Source organism: Dermatophagoides farinae, chromosome 2 (genome assembly GCF_024713945.1).
Source record: "Dermatophagoides farinae isolate YC_2012a chromosome 2, ASM2471394v1, whole genome shotgun sequence".
Taxonomy (NCBI): Eukaryota; Metazoa; Arthropoda; class Arachnida; order Sarcoptiformes; family Pyroglyphidae; genus Dermatophagoides; species Dermatophagoides farinae.
The window spans coordinates 5,288,743-5,314,523 of record NC_134678.1 but is presented as its reverse complement, the minus strand read 5'-3'; the positions used below and the strand labels follow the sequence as shown (position 1 = coordinate 5,314,523).

At 29.5% G+C, this 25,781-nt stretch overlaps 7 protein-coding genes across 11 annotated transcripts; 5 read left to right on the top strand and 2 right to left on the bottom strand.

Annotated features, from left to right (window-relative positions):
- Window positions 1–26: 26 nt before the first annotated feature.
- Window positions 27–3,361, top strand: Psa (puromycin-sensitive aminopeptidase). Of its 2 annotated transcripts, none has more exons than XM_047059277.2 (5): window positions 27–152; window positions 222–658; window positions 735–1,514; window positions 1,595–2,898; window positions 2,964–3,361. In XM_047059277.2, the coding sequence occupies exons 2-5, from the start codon at window positions 430–432 to the stop codon at window positions 3,294–3,296; spliced, it is 2,646 nt and encodes an 881-aa protein (XP_046915233.2). In that variant the 5' UTR covers window positions 27–152; window positions 222–429; the 3' UTR covers window positions 3,297–3,361. The 2 variants fall into 2 exon arrangements, with proteins under 2 accessions (XP_046915233.2, XP_075592014.1); XM_075735899.1 differs by having other exon boundaries at window positions 46–152; window positions 287–658.
- On the bottom strand, window positions 3,332–3,997 carry mRpS24 (mitochondrial ribosomal protein S24). Its single transcript, XM_047059392.2, has one exon. The coding sequence runs from the start codon at window positions 3,920–3,922 to the stop codon at window positions 3,398–3,400; it is 525 nt and encodes a 174-aa protein (XP_046915348.2). The 5' UTR covers window positions 3,923–3,997; the 3' UTR covers window positions 3,332–3,397.
- A 266-nt stretch (window positions 3,998–4,263) lies between these two features.
- Window positions 4,264–6,599, top strand: Sar1 (Secretion-associated Ras-related 1). The gene is made up of 6 exons (XM_047059371.2): window positions 4,264–4,449; window positions 4,844–5,032; window positions 5,454–5,573; window positions 5,640–5,809; window positions 5,880–6,011; window positions 6,077–6,599. The coding sequence occupies exons 2-6, from the start codon at window positions 4,990–4,992 to the stop codon at window positions 6,188–6,190; spliced, it is 579 nt and encodes a 192-aa protein (XP_046915327.1). The 5' UTR covers window positions 4,264–4,449; window positions 4,844–4,989; the 3' UTR covers window positions 6,191–6,599.
- A 2,358-nt stretch (window positions 6,600–8,957) lies between these two features.
- LOC124495895 (iripin-1) lies at window positions 8,958–10,535 on the top strand. The gene has a single exon (XM_047059337.2). The coding sequence runs from the start codon at window positions 9,035–9,037 to the stop codon at window positions 10,277–10,279; it is 1,245 nt and encodes a 414-aa protein (XP_046915293.1). The 5' UTR covers window positions 8,958–9,034; the 3' UTR covers window positions 10,280–10,535.
- Window positions 10,536–10,633: 98 nt separating this feature from the next.
- LOC124495884 (uncharacterized) lies at window positions 10,634–12,242 on the top strand. Its single transcript, XM_047059325.2, has one exon. It carries the CDS (start codon window positions 10,763–10,765, stop codon window positions 12,146–12,148), a length of 1,386 nt encoding a protein of 461 aa, XP_046915281.2. The 5' UTR covers window positions 10,634–10,762; the 3' UTR covers window positions 12,149–12,242.
- LOC124495904 (uncharacterized) lies at window positions 12,153–13,856 on the bottom strand. Of its 4 annotated transcripts, XR_006959319.2 has the most exons (5): window positions 13,729–13,856; window positions 13,004–13,665; window positions 12,781–12,863; window positions 12,458–12,570; window positions 12,153–12,373 (listed from the first exon to the last, which is right to left on the bottom strand). XR_006959319.2 is itself a non-coding variant. In XM_075735898.1 (4 exons), exons 2-4 carry the CDS (start codon window positions 13,649–13,651, stop codon window positions 12,537–12,539), a joined length of 765 nt encoding a protein of 254 aa, XP_075592013.1. In that variant the 5' UTR covers window positions 13,652–13,665; window positions 13,729–13,856; the 3' UTR covers window positions 12,153–12,536. The 4 variants fall into 4 exon arrangements, 3 of the variants coding, with proteins under 3 accessions (XP_075592013.1, XP_046915312.2, XP_046915305.2); XM_075735898.1 differs by having other exon boundaries at window positions 12,153–12,570; XM_047059356.2 differs by lacking the exon at window positions 12,458–12,570.
- Window positions 13,857–18,387: 4,531 nt separating this feature from the next.
- LOC142597349 (uncharacterized) lies at window positions 18,388–19,453 on the top strand. The gene is made up of 3 exons (XM_075728849.1): window positions 18,388–18,455; window positions 18,533–18,604; window positions 18,696–19,453. Exons 1-3 carry the CDS (start codon window positions 18,398–18,400, stop codon window positions 18,899–18,901), a joined length of 336 nt encoding a protein of 111 aa, XP_075584964.1. The 5' UTR covers window positions 18,388–18,397; the 3' UTR covers window positions 18,902–19,453.
- The last annotated feature ends 6,328 nt before the right edge of the window (window positions 19,454–25,781 follow it).

Here is a 25,781-nt window from a genome sequence, read left to right as displayed (position 1 = left end):
TAATGAAAGCATGTCGACTATGGCTTCACTCATTCAGTCATCCTCACTTTTTTTTTGTTTCTTATCATCGAGCAATAAATGTCGACAAATTCGATTTTGACAACTTTTTTATAATAATTTTTTTAAAATACAAATATAAAAAACTTCATTAAGTAAGTGAAAAAATTAAAATTTTACTGATAGTTATAACTGGCATAATTTTTTAACCGATGCTCAATTAGATTTTTTGTTCTTCGTTTTGTTTATCAAATCCGATTTGAATCAACAATTTTGTCTTTTTTCCCAGTGACAATTACCAGCCGTCTATATTCACATCTTAGGATTTTCATAGCTGAAAAACAATTTTTCTCTCCTAGTTTTCAGATTTATCGATCATCAATTTACGTTTCTATTCATCGTCCATTTTCCGATTTGTGTACGAATAAAAAAATGGCTACCGAAAATAAACGACCATTCAAACGTTTGCCTTGTTTGATCACTCCGATCAATTATCAGATAAGATTGGCACCAAATTTTGAAAAATTGTCATTTGAAGGCTCCGAATCAATTGATATTAAAGTGAATGAATCGACTTCTGAAATTGTTTTGAACTCCAATAAATTGACAATGGAAAACAGTGCCGAAAAATGCAATGTCAAATTGCCCAAGGATGACAAAAGTATGTAGATTTGATAATAGATTCAATATTGAATCATTTGCATTATCTCACTAATATTTTCTTTTCTTCGTCATAGCAATCAAAATAAAAGAAATTAAGTACAATGTTGAAGAAGAAACTGTGACTTTATCATTGGATGAAAAATTGGAACCTGGAATGAATGCAATCTTGAATTTGGAATTCACCGGGGAATTTAATAAACAATTACACGGATTCTACATAAGTCGTTATATCGGTCCAGATGGAAAAGAACGTTTGTCTGCTGTTACTCAATTCGAGTCAACTTATGCTCGCCAGGCTTTTCCATGTTGGGATGAACCGGCACATAAAGCTACGTTTGATATTACCTTGATCATACCGGCTGGTGATAATGATGACAAAATCGTTGCTTTAAGCAATATGCCCATGAAAGAGGAAATTCGAGATTCACAAAAACGACGTGTGGTCAAATTTGAACGTACTCCTATTATGTCCACCTATTTGGTTGCATTCGTTATTGGCGAATATGATTACATTGAAACTCGATCCAAACATGGTGTTCTGGTTAGAGTGTATACACCTTTACAAAAATCAGAACAAGGCCGTTTTGCTTTAGATGTTGCTGCTCGATCTTTGGATTTTTTGACCGATTATTTTCAAATTCCTTATCCATTGATTAAATTGGATTTGATTGCCTTATCTGATTTTGATGGTGGCGCTATGGAAAATTGGGGTTTGATTACCTATCGGGAAGAATGTCTGTTGGTTGATCCAGCTAATACTTCTACGATCAAAAAACAAAATATTTCATTGGTTGTTGCCCATGAATTGTCTCATCAATGGTTTGGCAATTTGGTCACAATGGAATGGTGGACACGTAAGCTATTCCATATTTGTTTTTGAACTTAAACCGTAATAAATATATATATATATAATACTATACTATTTTGCTAACAGATCTTTGGCTAAACGAAGGCTTTGCAATGTTCATGGAATTTCTGTGTGTGGATCATATATTTCCTGAATTTAATATCTGGAAACAATTTGTTTCTGATATATTCTTATCTGCGATGGATTTGGATTCATTGGATAATTCACATCCTATCGAAATTCTTGTTGGCCATCCATCAGAAGTTGATGAAATTTTCGATACTATTTCTTATGAAAAAGGAGCTTCCGTCATTAGAATGTTGTATCATTATATTGGCGATGAAATTTTTCGTAAAGGAATGAAAATGTATCTCTCACGTCATAGTTATAAAAATGCCCAAACTGAAGACTTGTGGAATGCTTTGGAAGAGGCCAGTCAAAAACCTGTGCGTCGTATGATGACCACCTGGACTATGCAAAAAGGCTATCCCGTTGTTACTGTGAATTGTCAAGGATCTCGTCGATTGGAACTCACTCAGGAAAAATTCAACTCTAATGGCCGTTTGTCTGATGCTGATAAGACATTGTTATGGGCAGTACCAGTTCAAGTAATCACAGCCCATAATGTTCAAAAACCGAAATCCGAAATTCTTTTTGAAAAGCGTAACGATTTTCTTGAACTTGATGACACTATTGATTTGCAAAAAGAATGGATAAAATTAAATCCTTCGGCTGTGGCAACATATCGTGTCCAATATCAACCGGAAGAACTATTTATTCGTCTCTTTGAAGAAGGTATTGGCCAACAAAAATTAGACCCAGTCGATCGTTTGAATTTGATCAATGACCTCTACTCGATGACATTGGCTGGACGTAATAATTCGGAAGTTCTTTTCCGAGCTATCGATTCATTCCGTAATGAGTGTGAATATACCGTATGGACAGTAATAAGCATCATAATGGCCAAATATAATCAATTGCTTCATGGTTATGATTTTCATCCAAAATTTGTTCAATTCGGTAGCAATTTAATCACATACAAAGTTTTCGGAGAAATTGGTTGGGATCCAAAACCAGCAGAACCATATCTGCAAACTTTACTTCGTCCATTGTTGATTAATCGTTTGGTTACATTTGAATATCCTGAAATAATTAAAAAATGTCAGGAAGCCTTTGATGATCACGTAACTAAACGCAAATCAATACCGGCAGATCTTCGTTCTGCTGTATACCGAGCTATGGCACATCAAAGTACGGAAGAAATTTGGGATAAATTTATGAAGCTTTACGATGAAACCGATCTTCAAGAGGAAAAAAATCGACTAGCATCATCATTAGGTGCTGTTAAAAAATCTGAATTTATTGATCGTGTCCTTAAATTTGCAATTAGCGTAAGTTTTGATTCATGATTGGAAAATTTTATATTTTAACTAGTAATATATTTGTATAATCATAGGATAAGGTACGTTCACAAGACAGCGTTTTTGTTGTTGCCTCTGTGGCCCGTAATCCAGTGGCTCGTCGAGCTGCCTGGGAATTTTACCTTGCCAATTTTGAACTATTCAAAAATCGTTATGAAAATGGATTCCTTGGCAATTTGTTGGTCAAATCTGTGACCGAAAATTTTCAAACTGAAGAAATGGCTCATGAAATCGAAGAATTTTTTCGCAAGAATCCCGTCCAAGCTTGGGAACGTTCGATTCAACAATCAATCGAAACGGTTCGATTGAATGCTGCCATGATGGCTCGGGACACTGAAAAATTGACCAAATATTTTCAAATGAAATAAATAATTCATACATTCATATATTTCAAACATTCGTATAATTAAAGAATAAATTGAGATTTTATTAATTGATCTATGATTTTATTTACACAAAAATCTGAAATCTAAATGTATTTATAAATAAGGGCATTACGATCGGCTGTTGTTTGAACATCAATCTTGACCGGACATTTTAATAGATGAGACAATAACTCTTCCGTGTAACCGATGAGCCAATAATATTTTCGCACTGGAATGGCCTGATTAACAATACCGCCAATATGAATCATATTACCGCGACGTTTGATTATCACTTCGCTTAGAAATAAGCGATGCCATGTACCAGCTATAAATTTTCTTATGAAAGCATCATCAATGCTAACTTCGCTTGTCAATGATACGCCAGGCAAAGAACTAGTATTCCATGAATTCCAACCTTTCCGAACACCAATATAGCTAGGTTTATTTGCTTGTTCATAGGTTAAAGGACGGTTACGTTTCAATGTAACCTTATAACGTCCAGCTTGACATTTTTGCCGACTTGGATTATATAAGATGATCGGAGACCCGGATAAAATTTTTAGATCTTTCACCAAAGTTGAATTGATGTGAGCAATAGAATTTTTCAATTGAATACAAAATCTATTCATGATTCTCTTATTTATTTTCAAACAATTGAAAAAAATTAAAATTCACAACAATCACATGGCATATTTAATTTTTGATTTTTGCCAAATTCATACACCGAATATTATACAAACATCATACATAAATGTCGTTATTAAAAAAAATAATTTTCTCTTGTTATGAATTTATGAATGGATTTATTTAAAGTAGTGGTTAATATAAAAGCTTAAATTTGATCCGGTAAATTAAATCGTAGTAGCAATAAAAAAAAAATGTTCGAAATAACAATTCTGTAATTATAACTTAGTGGTAGTAGCAACCATGTTGATAACTCCATTTCCACATCAGCGTTACAATTGCCTGATATTGTCCTCAACGCGTTGCCGTCATCATCATCATCATCACCCTCACCATCATCACCATCAGCAAATCATCGGTATAGTCATCATCATACGATTGAATGGATAAAAATCGGTCCATTACTCAAAGACCGTACTACAAGATCAATTTTTTTTTCTTTCAAAATTCAGAAATAATTCCACTAACAAAGGTATGTGTACCGCTTGATTAATGAAGAATTTCATAATTAAAATTGGAATTTCCAAAAATCAAATTTTTTATTCATAAATGTGTGCCTTACCGTTTCATTCTTTATCACTTTTTTCATTCCTTTATAATCATTTTATTTTACATTTTTAATCTCTCTCTATATTTCATTGCCAAATTTCGTCTTTGTTCTTGAATGCTTTTCACCTTGTAAATATCTATAAACAAATATAATAATTCATGTATATTGTATGAAGAAAAAAGCTTACATTTCAGCTATTTGTTTCGTTATTTTTTATCTATAAAAAAAACTTCATACAAATCGATCAGATTTCCTTTTTTTTTAATTAAATCAATTAATTGAATTTTTTTTCTTTATATTTAAATCTTTTTCAAAGATTTTCCCTGTTGAACTCATTGTTTTTCTTGTGCGAATAAATTAATCGATTGTTTTTTATTATTCAATCGAAAATAATCTCCTGATAATTGGAAGAATTATATATAAAACACCAAACAACAACAAATCATCATTTAATAAACAATTATGTTCATATTGGATTTTTTCACCGGTGTTCTCGGTTTTCTCGGTATGTTGTCAATTTGTTCATTTATTACATACATGCATTATTACTACGGAAATTGTATTGAAAAAATTTTAATATAAAAATTGCCATACAGGGTACATTGAAATTATGAAAAAAAATCAACAATTGTCGAAATTTAAAATATTATGACGTAGATTTCTCTTACTTTTAGTTTGTTAATAACTGTTTAGAAATTATCATCATCACTATGAACATACATTAAAATCGAGATAATTAAAATCACTCATGTCAACTTGTTGATATTGTTATTGATATCAAATGTGTGTGTGTGTGTTTGGTGTATGTGTTTTGTATATTAATTTTTTATTGATCATCGAAATATAATTGATTGATTGAGTGATTGATTAAAATTTGTTTCTTTTTTTTGAAAAAAAACATCCCGTTTTCGGATTTTCATATTTAGGCCTTTGGAAAAAAAGTGGTAAACTTTTGTTTCTTGGTTTGGACAATGCGGGTAAAACAACATTGTTACATATGCTCAGAGATGATCGTATGGCTCAACATGTACCAACGTTACATCCGAGTAAGTAGTTGATATTTTTATTCATCTATTATTGACATTTTTATTGATACATTTTCCTTTATTTAGCATCAGAAGAATTATCGATCGGAAATATACGTTTCACCACCTTTGATTTAGGTGGCCATTCACAAGCTCGTCGTGTATGGAAAGATTATTTTCCAGCTGTAGATGCAATTGTATTTCTTATTGATGCTTGCGATCGTGAACGTTTTCCAGAAGCGAAATATGAACTCGATGTAAGAATTTATTTTTTTTATAAATAAAATCTTATCACTCTTAATTATTTGATGATTGATTAATTAATAGAGTTTACTATGTGATGAACAATTATCCAATTGTCCTGTTTTGATATTGGGCAACAAAATTGATAAAATGGGTGCCGCAAGTGAAGATGAAATTCGTGGTTATTTCAACCTTAATGGTCAAACCACTGGAAAAGTAAAACAAAAAATTATTTTTTTTCTCAATCACTAATAATAATTTCGTTTTTATTCGTTCCGCAGGCTAAAATAGCCAAAAGTGAACTACCCGGAAGACCATTAGAATTGTTCATGTGTTCAGTGTTACGGCGACAAGGCTATGGTGAAGGATTCCGTTGGATAGCGCAATATATTTGAAAAAAGTCGATCAATAAAAAAAAATCTAATAATATTTAATTATAAAATTATGCGAAACGTGCGAATGACAACGAAAAACAAAATCTTTATAAATAAATACCGATTTATCAACTTTACCATCTGTATTCATTGAGAAAGTACATACACAGAGACAAATCGATGAAAAAGTTGAATTCTTTACAACAACAACAACAACAACAACAACAAAAAACAAAACAAAAAGTTATTTTATAAATATTTGTATGTATAATTTTTGGCTGCATGTGTGTGTGTGTATACATGTATGTTTTACAAATGCATATTCTTATAATATACTCTTCTAAAACACCCTACACACGCCCCTGCATACAACCAACTTATCCCGTTAAAATGGTCTTTAAAATTTAAAAAAATTTTCTATCAATCGAAACAATATTGAATATTTATTATCATGAATACTATCGAGAAATTATCTTATCATTAGGTTTTTCGATTGAAAAAACGACCTTCTACCAATACCCTCTCCTCCCCCATAAATACAATGAAAAAATTGGTTTAGTACAAAATGAAAAAAAAATTAGAAATTTTTTCATCTCTCCCACTTTAACACACTCACAAACATACAAATATAAACACTATATATATTCCAGGCGTTGCTTGGTATCCAGTCAAAGGTGTCAATTTTAACGCTTCGTGCCTGACGGTGGGTTTCTATGCACGGCGTGTTGCTTCCGGCCTTCGGTTTGGTACCGCAGGGTCAGCCATCACTTGTGCATTGCACCTGATACCGTTGAAAAAGTTGCGTACACCGAACAGCATAATTATTATTGCTAATCAAAAAGTTGAAGAAATACGATATTTTTGGTATAGATACTGTGGTCATTGTTGATATTTTCCTCAATTTCCTATTAGGATTTTTGCAAATATAAATCATTCCATGTTGCAATACTGGTGTAAATGGACTTTTTTTACGACAGGAAATTGTCCACGAAATGGTAGCTTAAGATCTCGATCGTTTTGCTGCAAAATGAATCATAGCCTCCTTGTCAATATTCGAGCTTCAATGCTGCGTCTATTTACAAATAAACGCGTGCCATTGAGCAAACCACTTTGTGGTTCAATATTGCGACTGAACATGATAATCGATCCAATGTTTAATCCAAGTTTGTGTCTATAGATCCTATAGGATAACCTTGTGGGTTCATCGCATGAAGACACTCAACATTGAATCTTAAATGCTTTTCTTTATTTTAAATGAAAAAAGTTATCAGGTATTTGGTATTTTAGGTATAATCAGGTTAAATAACCGAAATTCCAAACGATGAGTAGATCATAGATCACGGGAACAAAAACAAAGAAAAAATCATTCCAATGAATACAGTCTTCAGGCAAGATTTCATCATCAAATACACACTCACACAGGCAAACAAAATGAAAATCACGTGCCACATGTATTATCACAATAATCAATTCGAAAAATTCGAATTCGAACTCTTTCTATGTTCTATTGAATGACTGCACCATCTATTGGATGCAAAATCTGCAGCAAAGTGTGCTGAGCTAGAACAATGAAAAAAAAGCTTTGTCAAAGCTACATACCACAGAATGCGTTTCTTTGGAAGCGACTTCTACTTCTGAGCTGGACGAACTGTTCAGCGGCATTCAAAAGTTTTCCCGCATGCTCAGACACACACACACACAACACACACTGAGTAGCTCATACCAAATAGTTAGGTTTGTACTGAAAATAAGTAGGAATTTTCGGCTCAGCTTCTCCGCAGTTTACAGACATCCTTAGCCTCTTAAAGAGTAGATATATATTCCAGGCGTTTTAATTTCAATGAATTTTTATTATTATTTTTCAATAATTTTCCATTGATTGGATAAATATGAGTCGAAATGGATTTTTTTTCTTTCGAACTTTTATTTCTGATCGACGTTGTTTTTTTCTCGTTTTTCTATTTCGACAACAAATTCACCCTCCATCCATCCATCCTTTAATTCTATCGAACAAGGTCGATTTACCAAAAAAAAAGATGAAATGATTTGACAAAATTGAAACGATAATAGATTATCATCTAAGTCTCTCTCTCTCCCTCTCTTTTTCTGTGCATTTTCTGTGCATTTTTTCTCAAAATTGTCATCATATAATTGGTGATTGAAATCGTCAATCAAAATTGTCAATGGTTTTTTTAAAATTTTAATTTTGTAAAATAAAACCTTTTTTAAATAAAAATTTGGTTTATTTCCGATCCATTATTAATAGAAGATTTTATGACGTATAAAGTCTAGCCAAGTAGTTTCTTTTTTATTAATGTCGATGTAAATAGGTTTTTGCCACTTGTCCACACAAAAATCACTAAACTGGTTTTTCTTTCATTTTTTGACCTTGATTAAATGGTCAATGTTCGCGTATGTGTGCTTACGCGTGTATATGTGTGTGCCCGTGGTGATATTCAAAGATCCGATAAAATCCGAAAAAAGATCTATGATAATGTGAAGAATCGAATAAAAAGTTTTCTTTATATTTGCCTGTGAAGGATCCACTTTGAAAAATGAAAACTAGTCATTAATTTTAAATTCGTCAATTCATGTTTTGCCACTTTTATATGAATAAATTCTAGTTTCTTGTTATTATATAATACATTTTACATTCTAGCCAAAATTATTCCGGTTTTTTTCGAGCAATGTTAAATGTATAAGGGAGGGAAATAAAGAAAATATATACTACTTTGTTCGTCTTCTTCTATCATCGATATAAAGAAATGACCAACCATTTATTTTTGAACTTTTACTCTTAGATTTTTATTTCATTATCACCATCGTAACTTGAGCATCATTCGTTTGTTTTTCGTTGTTCTAAAAATGTCTTGGTTTTGTTTGATTTCGTTTTGTCTATTATTTACATCAGTCATTTCCTATCCGGAACCAGTAGTTCCAAAAGAATTTGTATTGGCTAGCAATACTTTTGGTTTTAATGTTCTACAGAGAAGATCTCAAGAAAATGAACGACAAGAAATTCGAGATAATATTTTCCTATCACCATTCAGCATAACAATCATCATGTCAATGCTTCAACAAGGTTCAAATGGTGAAACATTTGATCAAATCAATTCTGTACTTGGTTTTCGTATGGCTAATATCGATGATAAAGAAAAAGTGGCCAAACGTGCCTTAAGAGCCATAGAACAGTTAGCTTCACTGGATCAAAATGGATTAAATTCAATATCATTGAAGATGGCTAATGCATTGATGATCAACAGAAATTATCGTATACGAGAAAATTTCAATGAAACTATTCTACGATATTTCGATAGTGAATTATTGGAAGCTGATTTCATAAGCGAAAGTGAATTGGTAATGGCTACTATTAATCAATGGTGTTCAGCGCGAACAAATGGCATGATTCGTAACTTTCTTCGTCAACCACCAGCAAGAACAACTCAATTGGCATTGATTAATGCTATATATTTTAAAGGAAATTGGAGAAATAGATTCCTTGCTAATCAAACAGCACCAGGACTATTCTATGGTTTGGATAATGAAACATATACTGATGTTTTATACATGAAACGACAAGGAAGGGTAGCTACAGCTTATCTTTCGGAATTGGAATCTGATTTGGTGGAATTTCCTTACGAAGGTGAAGATGTAAGCATGTTTGCTATACTACCACGAAATGCAACTTCATCGAATCTTATGTACATTCGTAAAGCATTGAATCCTTGGTATGTTGAAGCTGCCATTAGTCGTTTAAATGAAGATGATAGTGAAGCAACAATTATATTTCCTAAATTACGTATTATGGGTCGATATAATTTGAAAGAAACATTGAAAGATATGGGTTTAGTAAATATTTTTGAATTTGGACGAGCCGATTTGTCAGGAATCAGCGAAGACTTGCCGATTGCCGTCGATGATGTTCGCCATACAGCATTGATCGATATCAATGAAGATGGAACTGAAGCAGCAGCCTCAACTTATGTTGGTTTCGTTAAAATGTCATTACAACCAGCATCCGTTTATAAATTCAATCATCCATTTGTTTTATTTATTCGCCATAATTTATCTGGACAGATTCTTTTCTTAGGAGAAATCCATAAGCCATAATAATAATATAATCAACAATTTGAATTTAATCAAAAATCAATATTAATAGATCATCTTTTCAATTTCATCATATAATACGGTATACAAAATTAATTTATCAAGGTTAAATACATTCAATAAGGGGATTTTTTTCAAAAACCATATCAATCATTATTATTATTATATCGATTCCGTTCACCGTTGTTGTTGTAACCAATGTATAGAGACAGAAAAAGAAAGAGAAATAAAAAAATTGAATTTTTTACTGAAAGAAAAACATGAATCGGCATTAATTAATTGATCAATTTTTCCACCTATTGAACATTAATTTTTAACATTTTTGCCCCTCAATATTAGCTAAATATAAAACCTCCTTGATCAAGAAAGGATAAATCCTTTTTTTATCTGGTGACTTTATTATGTTCATAGAAAAAAAACATTAATTTGCTTTTGTGTTTATATGCCCGTGGATGTGTTATCGTCTTAGGCGAATAATTTGGAATAATGACCGGACATTCGGTACGGTTCGACAAGAATACAGCCGGTGATGGCCCTACACATGGATCAACAGGTCGTTTAAGCAACAGACGAATACGAAGACCGCCATATCCATCGCAACAAAGTCTACAGCGATTAAATCGTTATGGCTCTCGTACAACTAGTATGTATCGTTTGAATCATTTAAGTCCACAACAGAAACAATCCATCGGGAAAAGTTATACATCTTTGGTCCACAAGAAACATCAGCAACAACAATATGAGAAACTTACTAAAAAACAACCGGACGACGTTCCGATTGATATGGAGAAAAAAGAAAGTCCGGAACCACCGAAACGTGGTTTGTATACCAACAAACACATTGCTAGCGCACATCGGCTATTGTCGGACATTCCGGATGATGAACCAAGTTTTAAGGCTAAATTACGTTCAGTAATGAATACTTATAATTTTCAAATTTTAATGGTTGTATTGATTATTTTGGATTGTGTCATGGTATTGGGTGAAATGATCATCGAATTAAGATTGTTTCAGAATGAAGATTGTCCACACGGACATCAAGAAGCAGCAAAACAAGTGGCGAATGCAATTGTTTCATCAACGATTGGGCCATTACTTCAAACAACAACTGTACAACCTATAGTCGAACATGGTGGACATGAATCAAACGTTTCTGGACATGGACATGAGCCTGGTCATGGTATTAGTGCTCATGATCGCCATCTTTCCGATTGTGAACATTCTGCCCACCTGTTGCACAATGTTGAAAATGTTTTCCATTTGACTTCGATTTTCATATTGTTCTTGTTTAATGTAGAACTTTTGGTTCGTCTTTACTCCGAAGGATATAAATATTTTTTGCATTTGGAAATCGCATTGGATGCATTGATCGTTATGGTTTCGTTTGGTTTGGATATCGTATTTTTAGATCATAAAATGAAAAAATATCTTTATCTATTGATTATTCTTCGAGTATGGCGTGTATTACGTGTGGTACATGCTATTATAACAGCCATTCGTGCACCACATGAAAGACAGATTGAAAAATTGAAGAAAAAGAAGAAAATGCTACAAAGAGATCTGGCCAAAGCATATTTCTATTCGAATGTGCTTGAAGAAGAGATCCAAAATCTTCGAGAATATATTGATAGTTTTGAAATTATTGAAGAATATGATGACGATGATCTGGATGGTAGTCGTGGATATATAGAAAAAATACCAGTTTATCTACGATCAGTTCAATCAGAACAAGGAATACGATTCCAATCGGCTATTGAAAATGTAAGAAATGATGTCAACAATAATAAAACAAAGGATAAAAAACATGACAACGACAACGACGACGACGACGACGACAGTGATGATTATAATAAAACGAACAAAACTAAATAAAAAATTCAATCTAATTTTATATATTTATTTTATAAATTATTATATTTCAATTATTTTAGTGAAATTACAAAAAAAAGTGAAACACACAAATATATTATCACAATTGTTGTTTTTTCATTTTCAATTTGTTACAAAAAAAAAATCTTTCATACAACTAACAAAACAGTAGATATTAATCATGTTTTTTTATCTTGTTTCTGATCGATAACATTTCGCTGTAGATGCCTATGATATAATCAAAAAGAAAAAAAAATTATATTAGTTTGTTTTCTTATTTTACAAAACAAAAACAAAAAAATCTATTCATACATTCGTGATCGTAGTCCATGTTTGTTCGTGGCCGATATTGTATTATTCAAATCTTCCATTATTATTGAACGTCTATTTTTCACACTTTCTTTCCATAAAATATAAAATCTAATCTATTTGAAATAAATTAAAGATATAAAATTTGATAAGTATTTGTTGAAACAAAAATAATCAATTGAAAATCTAAAGATAGACAAAAATTAAAGTGATGTAAATCTTTCTTTTTTTTTTTTTTTTTTTTTGATATCGGACACGAACATTCATAGGACTTTGAATAAGAAATGAATGTAAATATGAAAATAAATTATTCAATCATAAATTACTCTTTATAAATATTGGTGATGTCATCATATCGTTTTTTCATATTGATCTCATACATTTCATAATTCAACAAAATATTAATGCCCTGATTGAAAAAAAAAGAAAAAGAATGAAAGGGAAATTAATGATCCATAGTAAAAAAAAATTTACATCACTTGTAATTTTGCCTAAAAAAATTCAACTGATTTTTTAAGAAAAATAAAATTTTTCAACATAAAAACAAACCTGTAATATAGTCGTTATAACCAAGGTCAACAGCATAAAACCAGTAAATTTAGAACCAAACATTTCACGATGAAATTGTGAATATCTTTCATGCTCTTGACGCATGGTTTCACGGCGAATATGATTGTAATAATTGTAAGTGGCACGATCACTGAATGGTGATTGATGATTATAATAGCGATGATGATACGGGTCATTATGATTCATTGGAGGGGGATGATGATAATAATATCCTTTTGTTGGCCTTTTTATGAATGGATTGTCACCAAGGCCAAAGTTAAGTGACAAATCATATTGATTACGAGTGTCCGTTTTACAGAGACAATTATAAGCTTCGTTGATCTTTTGAAAACGGGCAGTATCTTTGATTATTTGTTGTTCACTGGCATTGTTTTTAGCTGATTTATCTGGATGGAATTTTTTACACAAATCCAAATAGGCCGTACGAATTTGATCTTGTGAACAATCTCGTTTCAATCCAAGAATATCGTAGTAATTTTCTTGTTGTTTTTGAACATAATGAAAAGGTTTAGTTGTCCATAGTGAGCGAGCATGATAATGACCAGTCGTTAAACAACAATGACTATTCAAATATGGTGACAAAATTTTTATAAAATTTTCACCAACGTTAGTTACGAAAAATGACATTCCGTTGAAGTTACCTGGATAATTAGACAGCAATTAATAGTATTATTATTTTGAAAAATTTCATTGTCATAAATTACATTTTAAAAATGAAGAAAATCGAGCAAACCATTGTGAATTAAATCCAGATTCATATATACGACAAAAAAAAATCGAATATCCTTTTCGCGCAATGAAAGTCAATGTTTAATCATCATATCATATGGATACATAAACAAAAAAAAAAGTAATAGACGATACTATCGATATTGAGAATCGAATAGTTTGAAAAGTGTTTCGAAAATTTTCATCCATATTTGAGCGGGAAAAAATCATTCATGTTATTTGATATTCAGTAATTCAATATATGATTAAATAATGAGATATTTTTTTCAAAGCATAATAATAATTTTCTTGTAATAAAAAAAAAACATATGATAAATGGATAATTGGAAAATTCATAAGTTAAATTTACCATACTAGGATTTTTTTTCGTTTTTTTTTTTGAATGATGGATTTGTAAACAACGCGAAACGTGATCGTTCAAGTAGGTTTTTAAATCTGTACCTGTAAAAAGGATTTAATGATGTTGACGATTTATTGTCATCGCTAACGGGACATTGATCGGAGAAGAAGAAGAAGAAGAAAAAGAAATGAAACACGCCCCCGATCTAAATAAAAAATAATTTTTATTTGCCATTTTTTTTTGCTTCTGGATAAAATCTAAAAACTTGTAACAAAAATTGTTTTTTTTTGCCACAACACCAATCTTGAAAAAGAGTCAAGGATTTTTTTCTCATTTTCGTTCAATGGCTTCGAACGACTTGTTTTTTTTTGTTATTGTCGTCGTTACAAGATAAAATCATCATACATTATATTTTCGAAATCCCTTTTAGCGAGATTTTTTTTTCCAGCAAATAAATCTTTATTTTTTTTTTGTCGAGAAAACAGATGACAAAAACACTGGGGGGGGAGATGAAAAATAAAAATTTTCACAAAGATACTAATTTCGTTTTTTTTCAATTCATTCAAATTAAATAAAATATATATAATTGAATGATGAAATCGAAAGCACCGGGTTATTATTGTTGTTGGAACATTTGTTTTTTTGTTTGTTTGTTTGTTTGTTCTGGAATATTGCTGCGGAAGCAAAATTTCTTGTATATTTATTTATTTCTCGTTCATAAATTGGGTCATTTTATTTTATTTTTTTTGTGTCCATGATTATGATGATTATGATGATCAAACACAAACAATAACAACAAACATTACTTTGATTTTATTTTATTTTTTCGGTACACCTGGTCAACCATTATCATTTGGCCTATTATTATTACTATTATAGTGATTGGGTGATACTGTTTAAACATCCGTTCCTGGATTTCATAGTTTTCCTCCTTAGTTTTTAGCATTTCGTATGTAATAGATTTAATTAAAGTTGAAAGTAAAGCTAAACAATTTGAAATAAACGCTCAATCAAATAGTAGTAAGAGAAAATAATTGATGAATTCAAGTAAATCAAAGCAGAAAAAACAAAAATTTTTTCCCAGAAAAAAAAATGATTTAGATGAGAAAAAACAACAAAAATGGATCACCAAATTGATAGATTGAAGTGGTAACCATCATCATCATCATAATCATCATTATGATTATGATCTTTATACGTGGGCAATTTTCATTTCATCTTCAGTTTTCGTAATAGATTCTCTTATAATTTATGGCCACATTGTGTACATGAAAAAATTAACTGGAAAACAAAAAATGCTGGTAATTGCAAAAGAAAAAAAAAATTTCTATTGTTTCATTGATTATTGGTTGAAAAGTTGAATTTTTCAAATGATGATTGAATTGATGTTTTTTTTTTCTTTTGCCAAATATTCTGATCATCATCATTTATTTATATATTGGTATTTATCTGTAACTTTGGAAAAAAATTATGTTTGAAAATTTAAATAACCTTTTGAATTGATGATAAATAATAACAAATAATTTTTTTTTTTTGACATTTGATAATTGAACTGATAAAAACGACTTTATTTATTTTATTTTTTTTTTTTTAGAAAATTGGATTCGTGATGTTGATCTATTAGGCAAAAAATATTTTAAATGGCTAAATATTCAAAAGATTATCGTCGTTCACATACATGGCTTGTTGGTGATAATGGGGAATGAAACATGAAAATGAAAAAAAAAATTCCAATCAATAATAAAATGATGGTGGTGCATAAGTCACGAAACAAAAAAATTTTTTTTTTTGAACGGATTACAAAATATGGCCATATGGAGAAGAGGAAAAAAATGAAATAATGTCAGTATGACAGAATGTTTAAGAGAAAAAAAAATCAAAAGTTTTTTCTATCCAAAATTTTGAAAGGGTCAAATAGTTTTATTGTGTTATAATAATCAAACACACACAAGAATCAATATATACAATTGACAATCGATGATTGAGAACACAGAAGCATACGATGCATGGATGGATGGATGAATGGATCGATCGATCGATCGAATGATTGATTGATTGTATGAATGAATAGATGTGATGGAAAAGTAATCAGCAATATTGAGTTTTTTATAATCACATTTTTTTTGAATGATAATGAATAGAATTGTGATGCAAATGGAAATCCGTTTCGATTGAAAAAAAAAGAAAACAGAGACAATACAATGTGGTAATATGGACAACACACACGCACACACAAATACAAAAAAAAAAATCATTCTCGATGACAATGGTTCGAGACAAAAAAAATATGATAAAAAAATTACCATAACATTTAACTTGAAAAAAATATTGACCAATTGACCTTTTTTTTCATTTTCATTCAATCTTTGATCACATGTGAAATCGGGAGAGAGGAGGATCGTTTGTCATTTTTTTTTTTGATTAATCGAATTTTAACATCAATTGTTGTTGGAGAATTGGCCAAATGACCAATGGTATTGAATCGTATTGATCACAATCTCAATCGATGAATAACAATCATTGACAAATGATTGACAAAGCGCCTCATCAGGCAAACTAATTCATGGTTTTCTCATTCATATTTTGAATAAATTTTAAATCTAATTAAATTTTCATTTTACATTTATGAACAATTGACAAGTGCATGGAACAAAAAGTAAAATCAAGTAAAATCGATACAAAACAACACAATAAAACTGATCTAATTCTTTTTTTTTGAAAATATAAATACAATTTATCACCTACGATGATATTGTTCACATGAGTGGCCTGAATAATAATAATAACAATGAGAAAAAATTATAACTTGGCTTTATCACTTGGCAAGAAATTTAAAAAAAAATTCAATTTCAATTCATTTTTGTTGTACTTCTTTTATCTTTTGATTGATGTTTACCATTTTCATTTTGTTTAATCATTATTTTCATCTAAAAATTGTACATATTGAATTTCATCTATGTGACCAGAAATCTAATGTGATTAGCTAATTGAAATGAATAAATCATTCGATGATGATGATGATGAGAAGTAAATTATAAAATGATGATAAAATGGCAAAAAAAAGGATTGATGATAAAGGTTTTCTTATATAGTGAATGTTGAATGAATCTTTATCTTTATGATATGAAAAAAATATGTTAACTGAATTACAATTAAGATAATCCCAATCTATTAATGAGAAACACACTTCGCCACATATAATGTTGTTGTTTTCTTCAAGGCAATCATAATCATTGATGATTGACGTATGTTACAAACATATGCGTGAGTGTGTGTGTGTGTGTGTGATGATTAGACACCACATGAATTTTGAGTTTTTCATTTCATTGAAATGACATCATAATCATCATTATCAAATGATCCAGGAACCAAGAAATGCTGTTGTATGTAGCATACTACAGCATATGTGTCGATGTTCTTTAGGGCTTAATAACAATATAATAATTATTAAGGAATAATACTTTCTTCCTCAATCCAAGAGATCAGCTAACAGATGACAACAACAACAACAACAACAACAACAAAACATTTACACAGTAGATCAAACATGATACATAAGTAGAATAAATAACAACAACAACAATAACAAAACAATTGATGAATTATCTTTTGTTCCGGCTACCGATATCACATAATTATATAAGAAACATCGTCATCATATATGATATGATCAACAAACAGAAAAAAAACAACAACAACAACATTCGAATATGATAACCTCATGATGTTTCATGATAGATTAATTAGTAAATTCAATCAAATGTTTCGAGATAAACATCATTATTATTTACTGATTGATTGAAATCTAAAAAAGTAGATCCAGATGTTTGATTTTTTCCTTTATAAATATATCCAGATGAATCATTGGAAATAAATAATATCTTAATCATATTTCATAGCAAAAAAAAATTATTTTTGGGATACAAAATATGAAATAATAATATTTGTATGTGAAACAGACAAGAAAAAAAAATGTTTTGGGTAATCGGTCAAGATTATTATTATTCAGATTTTTTTTTCTCTAATCAAAATGAAAATTAAAACTCGATCATTGTGCCAAAAAAAATATGCGATAATGAGATAATCATCATGAATGGAATGAAAAAAACATTTGACTTTTTCATATTTAGATGGAAAAAATTTATGCACAAAAATATCAATCAATAATGATTGATCGAATATAATATTAATGAACCATAAATGGATAAATGGCATCGATTGATTATTTTCCGTAGGGTATATAAATATCAAGCAATGCTGACATTCAATCAATAAATCGACATTGATCTTATCATTTTATAATTATGAATCAAAAATCAATTCATGTTATTATAATTTTTTTCATTTTTCTAATATTCAATGGTTAGTAATTTCTGAATGGATTTCTGCAAAAAACATTTCATTATGACTATCATGATTCTCATTTTGTTTTTGGCTAGGATCGATAAAATGTAAAACTACGGGTCGTTATGAAAAAAAAACAACAACAACAACAACGACAACGACGACAAGTAAATCATCATTTTGAAAATTATAATTCATATACAATATATAAAACAATTAAATGAAATTAATTTCTTTTGAAAAATCCCAATGACCCAGAGCCTTGGACTTATCCTACGCCGCCACACCCTCAGCCACCAGCAAAATGTATTCAAAGATGGTGTAATAGAAGATGTCAAGAACTTGGTTATAAAGTTGGGCGTTGTCAATTTTTAAGACCACCACATGTAGCTTGTATTTGTTATGGATTTTTACCATCAATGAACAAAAGTGAATGTAAAAGTAAACGGATCATTCAAATTTAAAACCTTGGAATTTCAGGAAGTCTTTTTTCGAATGGCTTATTCGTAACCGGGTAATGAATTTATTTCAATTATTTGAGACAAATAAGCGATGATTATAATTTAAATGTATATATTATTTTGAATGAAAAAAATGCGTTTGGATAAATCTTTAGTGCTCTTTGTTTTTTTTTCATTATTTGTTGTGGTCATTATTTAGTTTATCATCATCAAAAATATTCGACCATTATGATGATGATGATGATTGACATTATCAGGGAAGTTTACCATTCGTCCTTTTCATCAAACATCAAAAAATTATTTGTGTAGTCAAAATAGTCTAGACATTCTATTTGGTTATATGCTGTTGTTGGCTGTAGCAACAATATGTGATTGAATAATAAAACTTTGAGCTGGCTAATTAGCCATGTTCATTATGCGTATGATAGAAAATATGTTTTTGTGGTGGTGGAACAAGGAAAATGGAATTTTTTTTTCATATAGTTTTTGTTTCTATTATTCATCAATTTGCACAATTTTCCTTTAGCCTAATTTTCGTTTTCTTCATCATCTTTCCAAATCATTTTATGTAGGAAAAAAATGATGATTAAAAAAATGATTGTTCAATCAGAACAATGTTTTTAAAGAAATTGAACCTTCGATAAAGATTTTGGTATTTTTTTTCATTACAATTTGCCTTCAATCTTGATAATTTGGTTCTATGCATTTCATCCATTCAGTCTATTAATATCATCTTTGTTGTAATCAAATTGTTGTTGTTGTTGCTGTTGCTGTTATGATGGCCATATGATAATTGGTCATCGAATTGAATCATATTTTTCTGGTTATTGATATCGAGCTTAATTTTAATTTCAAACAGGTTGGTCGAATGATTGATTGATTGATCGATAGATCAAAATTAATGGCTAGTATTCGATACGCGTACATTAATATGTGATTATTAGGAATAAAATTCCAAATACAATCGAATGAAGTGCATCATCGTATCAATTATATTCAATATATGAACATTGAAATTTATTCTCTTTGGTAAATTGATTTTAGTTTCGTGAAAAATTTCAATCGGCTCTTCATTTAATGCTCGTATATTATTGTCATGATGGCCAAAAAAAAATTTGTCTTACGTCTTTTGTGCTCACAGGTTTTTTTTTCAAACATGGTTGAATGATTCTATGGTTGATTTGATTCTTTTTGTTCTTGATGATTCGAATCTATTTCATTTCATTTCATTCAAACAAATGACAAATGACAAAATATTTGTGAAAAAAATATTGATTTTTTTTCCAAATGGTGTATTTTGATGATTGAAAAAAATTTTCATCAAATTCGTCAAACTCCCACACACAAACACAATGAGAGTGATAGGAATATTTATGTTTGTTTGCGTTGGCGTGTGTGTGTGTGTGTGTGTGGTTGGCCCAAACAATGATTTTCTGGTGGATCACACAATTTTAATTTGAACTCCGAAACGTATAACATAATTGGCATACACAAATATTTTCAATTTCGAATTTTTTTTTCTTCTTGTTTGTTGTGTCATTGCCGTTTTGGTGGTTGCTATGATGATGATAATTTCTATTATCTGGATCGTTATCATCATCGTTGCTGTTGTTGTTTGTCTTGGTTGTATGATGATGATGGCTGTCTTGAAAACTGAAATTTTCATTTCTTTTCTTAAAAATTGAATGCGCGTGGGAATCATTAGTCTCATTTCATTGTCTCGTTGTTGTTGAACAAATTTAGACATGATTTTTTTTATGTATCATCTATAGTTCTGTGTGTGTGTGTGCGTGTCATAGAGTTGTTTTATTCATATAGCAATACAGGAAATGATCATATGTTATCGGTGGTAATATTTTGTGTGTGTGTTTGTATTGATGATGATCATCACACCAAGAAAATTTCAATATATTCAATTAAATGTGTGTGTCTGTGTAATCGTGTGAAAGTAGAGTTTATAGTCCAATTTAATTTAATAATCTTTGACTCTAAATCTTCAAATATATTTCATAGATTTGAATAAAAAAAAATTCTATTAAATTATTTTAATAGAATTAAAATCATATATATGTTGGTTTTGTAATAGGATTTCATCAAAACAGAATAAATAAATGACAAATGGCTCCCTGTTTTTGCTATTCTATTTACGGTTTGACAACGCCTTTTAACAATTCTATTTTAGCAATAAATCAAAAAAAAAAAATTTACGATCTAGGATTATGTATTACGAAAAATATGTTAAACATAAAAACTATATAGAGAAACCATATAGTAAAATCAATAATTGGAAAAAAAAATTTATGTCTTTTTTTTTGATATAAACAATTGATTTTAATCATCACAATCAAATCGATCATACAAATAGAAACAGATCAATTTGTCTGTCTGCATGAAATTTCATTCACATTCAAAGAGATCCACCACAGAGATTATGATGACGATGATCATATTTTCATTTCATTTTTTTTTCATTTGATTCCAAATATTTGTTATTTGTTGTTGGACCACCATCGTTACATAGTTGATTTGAATCACATGATTATGAATGAAAATTATTAATAAAAGTTGTTATTGATGATGATGATGATGATGATGATGGAACAACAATCCAATTACATAAAGTCGTTTACATCGTCTTTTTGATTGTTTTGTTTTTATTTTGTTGTTGTTGATTAGACAAACTTTTCCTGAAATTGATTTCTGTTTCATTCATATATTTGTTTTATCCATCTTAATCATTATCATGAATGACAAATGAATAAAAGTTTTTTTTTTCCAATCAATAATAAAATCAATTGTAAAGAAAAAAAATTCCATGTTCTCAAGTATCTTTGTTTTTATTTGTTTATTTTTATGTCATAACCAGGAAATCCTTATTGATCCTTATTATAATTCTCAATATTTGACAACAACAACAAATATATATTGAGTATTATTTAAGCTTATGAGCATTAGTCCAAATACGGTCAGTACGAAATTTATAAATCGATTGTGTTTGCAAACACACACACACACTTAATATCCTGTGAGAAATCGCATTTGAGAAACAAATAAAAAAAATCAAAAATTTATTCACTGATTAAGTTTGTATGTTATGATGAATTTGATTTATGATCAAATCCATACAACATTGAGCATTGCATTTTGAATCAATATTTAGCAAACAACAAATATTCATCATGTTTGATTAGAATTTTTAATTTTTTTTTTGCTATTTATTTGTTTTCACATGTGAAAAATATGAACACTCGAAAAAAAAACATCTTGACGATTCAAAGATGTTTTTTTTGGCAGTATAAATATGAAAAGATGAAAAAAAAAATTGGAACATCGAACATGTATGAAGCACGAACAAACAAACAAACTAAACAAAGCAAAACAAAAATGTATGCATGCGTGTGTGTGTGTGTGTGTGTGTTAAAACTTTCACCCAAAAGATAATGAAATTTCACTATCCGGTTTTTTTCGGCATCAAACAAATTATATCCGCTGAACAACAACAACAACAACAACGAAAAAAAAGCCAGAGGTAAAAAAAGCAATGGGTTTGTCTTCTTGACGAATTGCAACTTGCAATGTCTTGAATGTTAAAATAATGAAAATTTGGCTAGTTTTTTTATTATTATTATTTGTTTTTTTTTACTTGTTTCTATAATGTCCATCAAAACTTCAAACTTTTTTTTTCTTTATATTCATCCTTTAATTTAACATTTGCAATTGTGTTCCGAAAAAAAAATTACGGTGTGTGCGTGTGTGTTTGTGTATATTCAAAAATAAGAAATAAAATTGTTTGTTTTACGAAAAATAAAATAAAAAAAAACAAAAAAAATATTTAAATTGGAACCTGGGCAATTTGGTATGAACGTATGACAATTGTTAAAACATTGAAAAAAATGGGAAAAAAAATCCTTCGAAAATGTCCAGTTTTTTTTTAATGGATAGATTGACAAATGGTCGACCGAGGATGAATGAATGAATGAATGAGATGTAAACAATGCCATTCATTTAAGTGAAATTAAAAATATCTTTTTCCGTTATCCAATGTTGTTGTTGTTGTTTCCTTTTAATTTTCTACAATCTGATGTCTGTGTCTGTGTGTGTGGTTTGTGCTTCAAACATACGGTGGGTTAACAGTAAAGATGGAGAGAGAGAGAAAAAGGAAATAATAAAAATCGCATTAGAGAAAATGTAAATCAACGATTATATAGCATTCAAATTTCATGATGGAATAAATGAAATGAAATTCAAGAAATTCTACCATTTGTGAAAATTAAATTTTTTTTTTGTCGACTTTATTCGATATATTCTGATTCAAACATTTTTATTTTATTTTTTTCTTCATATTAATGATGATGAGAAAAATCAAAGGATGTGATGACAAAGGCGATGATTATTATTATCATCATCATCATTGTATTCTATTATTAATAATCATTATTATTATCATCATCATCATCAAGATGATGATTGAGAGTGTATCCACATACACACACACATGTATTACTTTCAATGATTTAATGTCGATGACTACCTATGGGCTACTAGTCTGTTTTATTCTAGGTTTTCATCATCATCATCATCATCATCGCTATCATCATCAAATGATGATGATAGCCAAAAATAGTCAGTCATCGACTTCGTAATAAAGCAAAAACAAAGAAAAAAAATCCAACGTAAAATATATCTATAAAAATGTTAGAACATTAGAAAATGCGAATTGTAAAAGAGCCCGTAAATAGGTGAAGCCGGTTTTTTCTTTGCTTTTTTTTATCAAATGTGACAGAATTCCATCCTATCAACGGCATACTACGACAACAACAACAATTGTATACGTTAACATCGGTAATTTTATCCTCCAATTCAAAAAAAATCAATCGATCATCAATAAAGATTGAAATCAATCAACATCATCAGCATTGGATGGTGTGTGTGTGTGTGTATGTGTGTATAAGAATAAAATTGATTGAATGTTGAAAATTCTATATCTGTAATAATAGGTAATGATAGCAATAATCGACATTTATCATCATCATCATCACCATTATTTTATTCTTATTATTTATATCATTCGATTGATAAAGATATCAATGATTTGTTTGAAATTGAGCTAGATTTTATTTAAAAATTTTTTTTTCAGTCATTTTTTTTTACTGAAAATTCTGACATTTTGTCATTTCAATCATGATTATTATTATTATTATATGGATAGGTTATACTTATACTTATTACAATTGAAGATACATATACAGACACATTTGAAATGTGAAATTACGAATTATACGCAGTTTTGCTTTGCACAATTCACATCCAACAACAACAACAACAAAAACAACTTATCATCTGTACACCAGATTGTAACTATAGTATCTGACAGATATACAACTTCCAAGTCCATTTTCAAATGCATGACCAGTGGAAAAAAAACAAGGATAATAATAGTAACACAACGATAATGATGATGATGATCACCATCTTGATGGTGATTACGATTTTGATTACTATTACACATTCATAGGTATAGAAGTTATTTACAATATATATATAAAAAAATACGCGTTAAATCAAAATGATTTGCCAGGAAACGAAATCAGATCTTTAGTTGTTGTTGTTGTTGTTGTTATTGTTCAGATCGGAAGCACATTTCAAATGATCATAATAATAATAATAATGATGATGCTAAATCGATTGATTCATTCATACAAACATTTCGATCTGATCTCTAATTTCTTTTCATTTTCTCACATATGTAGTTTAACAATGAATTGACGACACATTAATCTCGATAGAAATTTTAAGAAAGAACAAAAAAAAAAGAAAAGAAAACTTGATGAATGTCTGGCCAACAAAAAATAAAACAAACGATAACAATGTTATTTTCAGCCAGAATTGCATTGATGATTGTAAATCAATGAAGATGAGATCATTGAGATAAAGAAAAGTAAGAAATGATAGATAAGAAAAAGAAAAAAGAAAGAACATTTATTTCAGATAATAATAATAATAACACTTTCAGATCAATCCAACTTTGATTCAAATGACAATCAAGATGTCTGTGATATTAAAAAAAAAACATTTGTACATTCATTTATAATCGGATTTTATTCGAAAATAATTGAAAAAAAAAACTTTTAGTAATAAAGAAAAGATCTAAAATCCACCTGTTACGTGTTATATAAGAAAATTTCATTCATTGTTGTTGTATGTGAATACATAACTTTAATCAAACATAAAGAAAATAATTATTATTAGCTATAGCTATATGTTCATAAAAAAAGGTAATTCGTTAAACCTCTTTTGTCATCACTTCTATAATGGAAAGATTATGATAATAATAATAATATGCAAATGTTAATGTTTCATTTAAATTCATGTTTTTTTTACATCAACAACAGGTTCAATACGGTCTGCAGGTAACAACGTGTTTTTCATCATCATCATCATCATCATCATATAATCATAATAAACATCATGAATAGTGAACATGCAACACGATCGAAACTATTTCAAAACTATTGATCAATTCGATCATCATCACCTTCACGAAATAACTTGTAACGGAAATTATTATTATTATCTCCTCACTCTACAAAAGGAAACAAATCTATACGAATAAATCAATGATGATTATTATATCAACATTTACATATAAGAAATGTGTTTAGATTATCATCCGCATTCATCATCATCATCATAATGATCCATGTGGCTAGTGAAATTTGTTTGTCTCCTAATGTGGAAAAAAAATCGATTTGGTTATGTTAATTATTATCATTTATCAATGCTATAACCACATTTTGTTTGAATATATATTTTTTTCTATTTCAATCTTATTGAATAATAATTGTAGGGAAAAATCATTTTGAACAACAACAACAAATGGATT

Coding starts and splice junctions, on each gene's coding strand:
- mRpS24 (XM_047059392.2), bottom strand. CDS start 3,922: ATGAATAGATTTTGTATTCAATTGAAAAATTCTATTGCTCACATCAAT.
- LOC124495895 (XM_047059337.2), top strand. CDS start 9,035: ATGTCTTGGTTTTGTTTGATTTCGTTTTGTCTATTATTTACATCAGTC.
- LOC124495904 (XM_047059349.2), bottom strand. CDS start 13,651: ATGTCATTTTTCGTAACTAACGTTGGTGAAAATTTTATAAAAATTTTG. Junction 12,571..13,003: donor TTATAACGACTATATTACAG/GTTTGTTTTTAT, acceptor TATTTCAAATAG/ATTAGATTTTATATTTTATG. Junction 12,374..12,457: donor CATGGACTACGATCACGAAT/GTATGAATAGAT, acceptor ATTATATCATAG/GCATCTACAGCGAAATGTTA.
- LOC142597349 (XM_075728849.1), top strand. CDS start 18,398: ATGAATCAAAAATCAATTCATGTTATTATAATTTTTTTCATTTTTCTA. Junction 18,456..18,532: donor CATTTTTCTAATATTCAATG/GTTAGTAATTTC, acceptor GTTTTTGGCTAG/GATCGATAAAATGTAAAACT. Junction 18,605..18,695: donor AACAACGACAACGACGACAA/GTAAATCATCAT, acceptor CCAATGACCCAG/AGCCTTGGACTTATCCTACG.
- Sar1 (XM_047059371.2), top strand. CDS start 4,990: ATGTTCATATTGGATTTTTTCACCGGTGTTCTCGGTTTTCTCG. Junction 5,574..5,639: donor TGTACCAACGTTACATCCGA/GTAAGTAGTTGA, acceptor TCCTTTATTTAG/CATCAGAAGAATTATCGATC. Junction 5,810..5,879: donor AAGCGAAATATGAACTCGAT/GTAAGAATTTAT, acceptor ATTAATTAATAG/AGTTTACTATGTGATGAACA.
- Psa (XM_075735899.1), top strand. Junction 659..734: donor ATTGCCCAAGGATGACAAAA/GTATGTAGATTT, acceptor TCTTCGTCATAG/CAATCAAAATAAAAGAAATT. Junction 2,899..2,963: donor TCCTTAAATTTGCAATTAGC/GTAAGTTTTGAT, acceptor GTATAATCATAG/GATAAGGTACGTTCACAAGA.
- LOC124495884 (XM_047059325.2), top strand. CDS start 10,763: ATGACCGGACATTCGGTACGGTTCGACAAGAATACAGCCGGTGATGGC.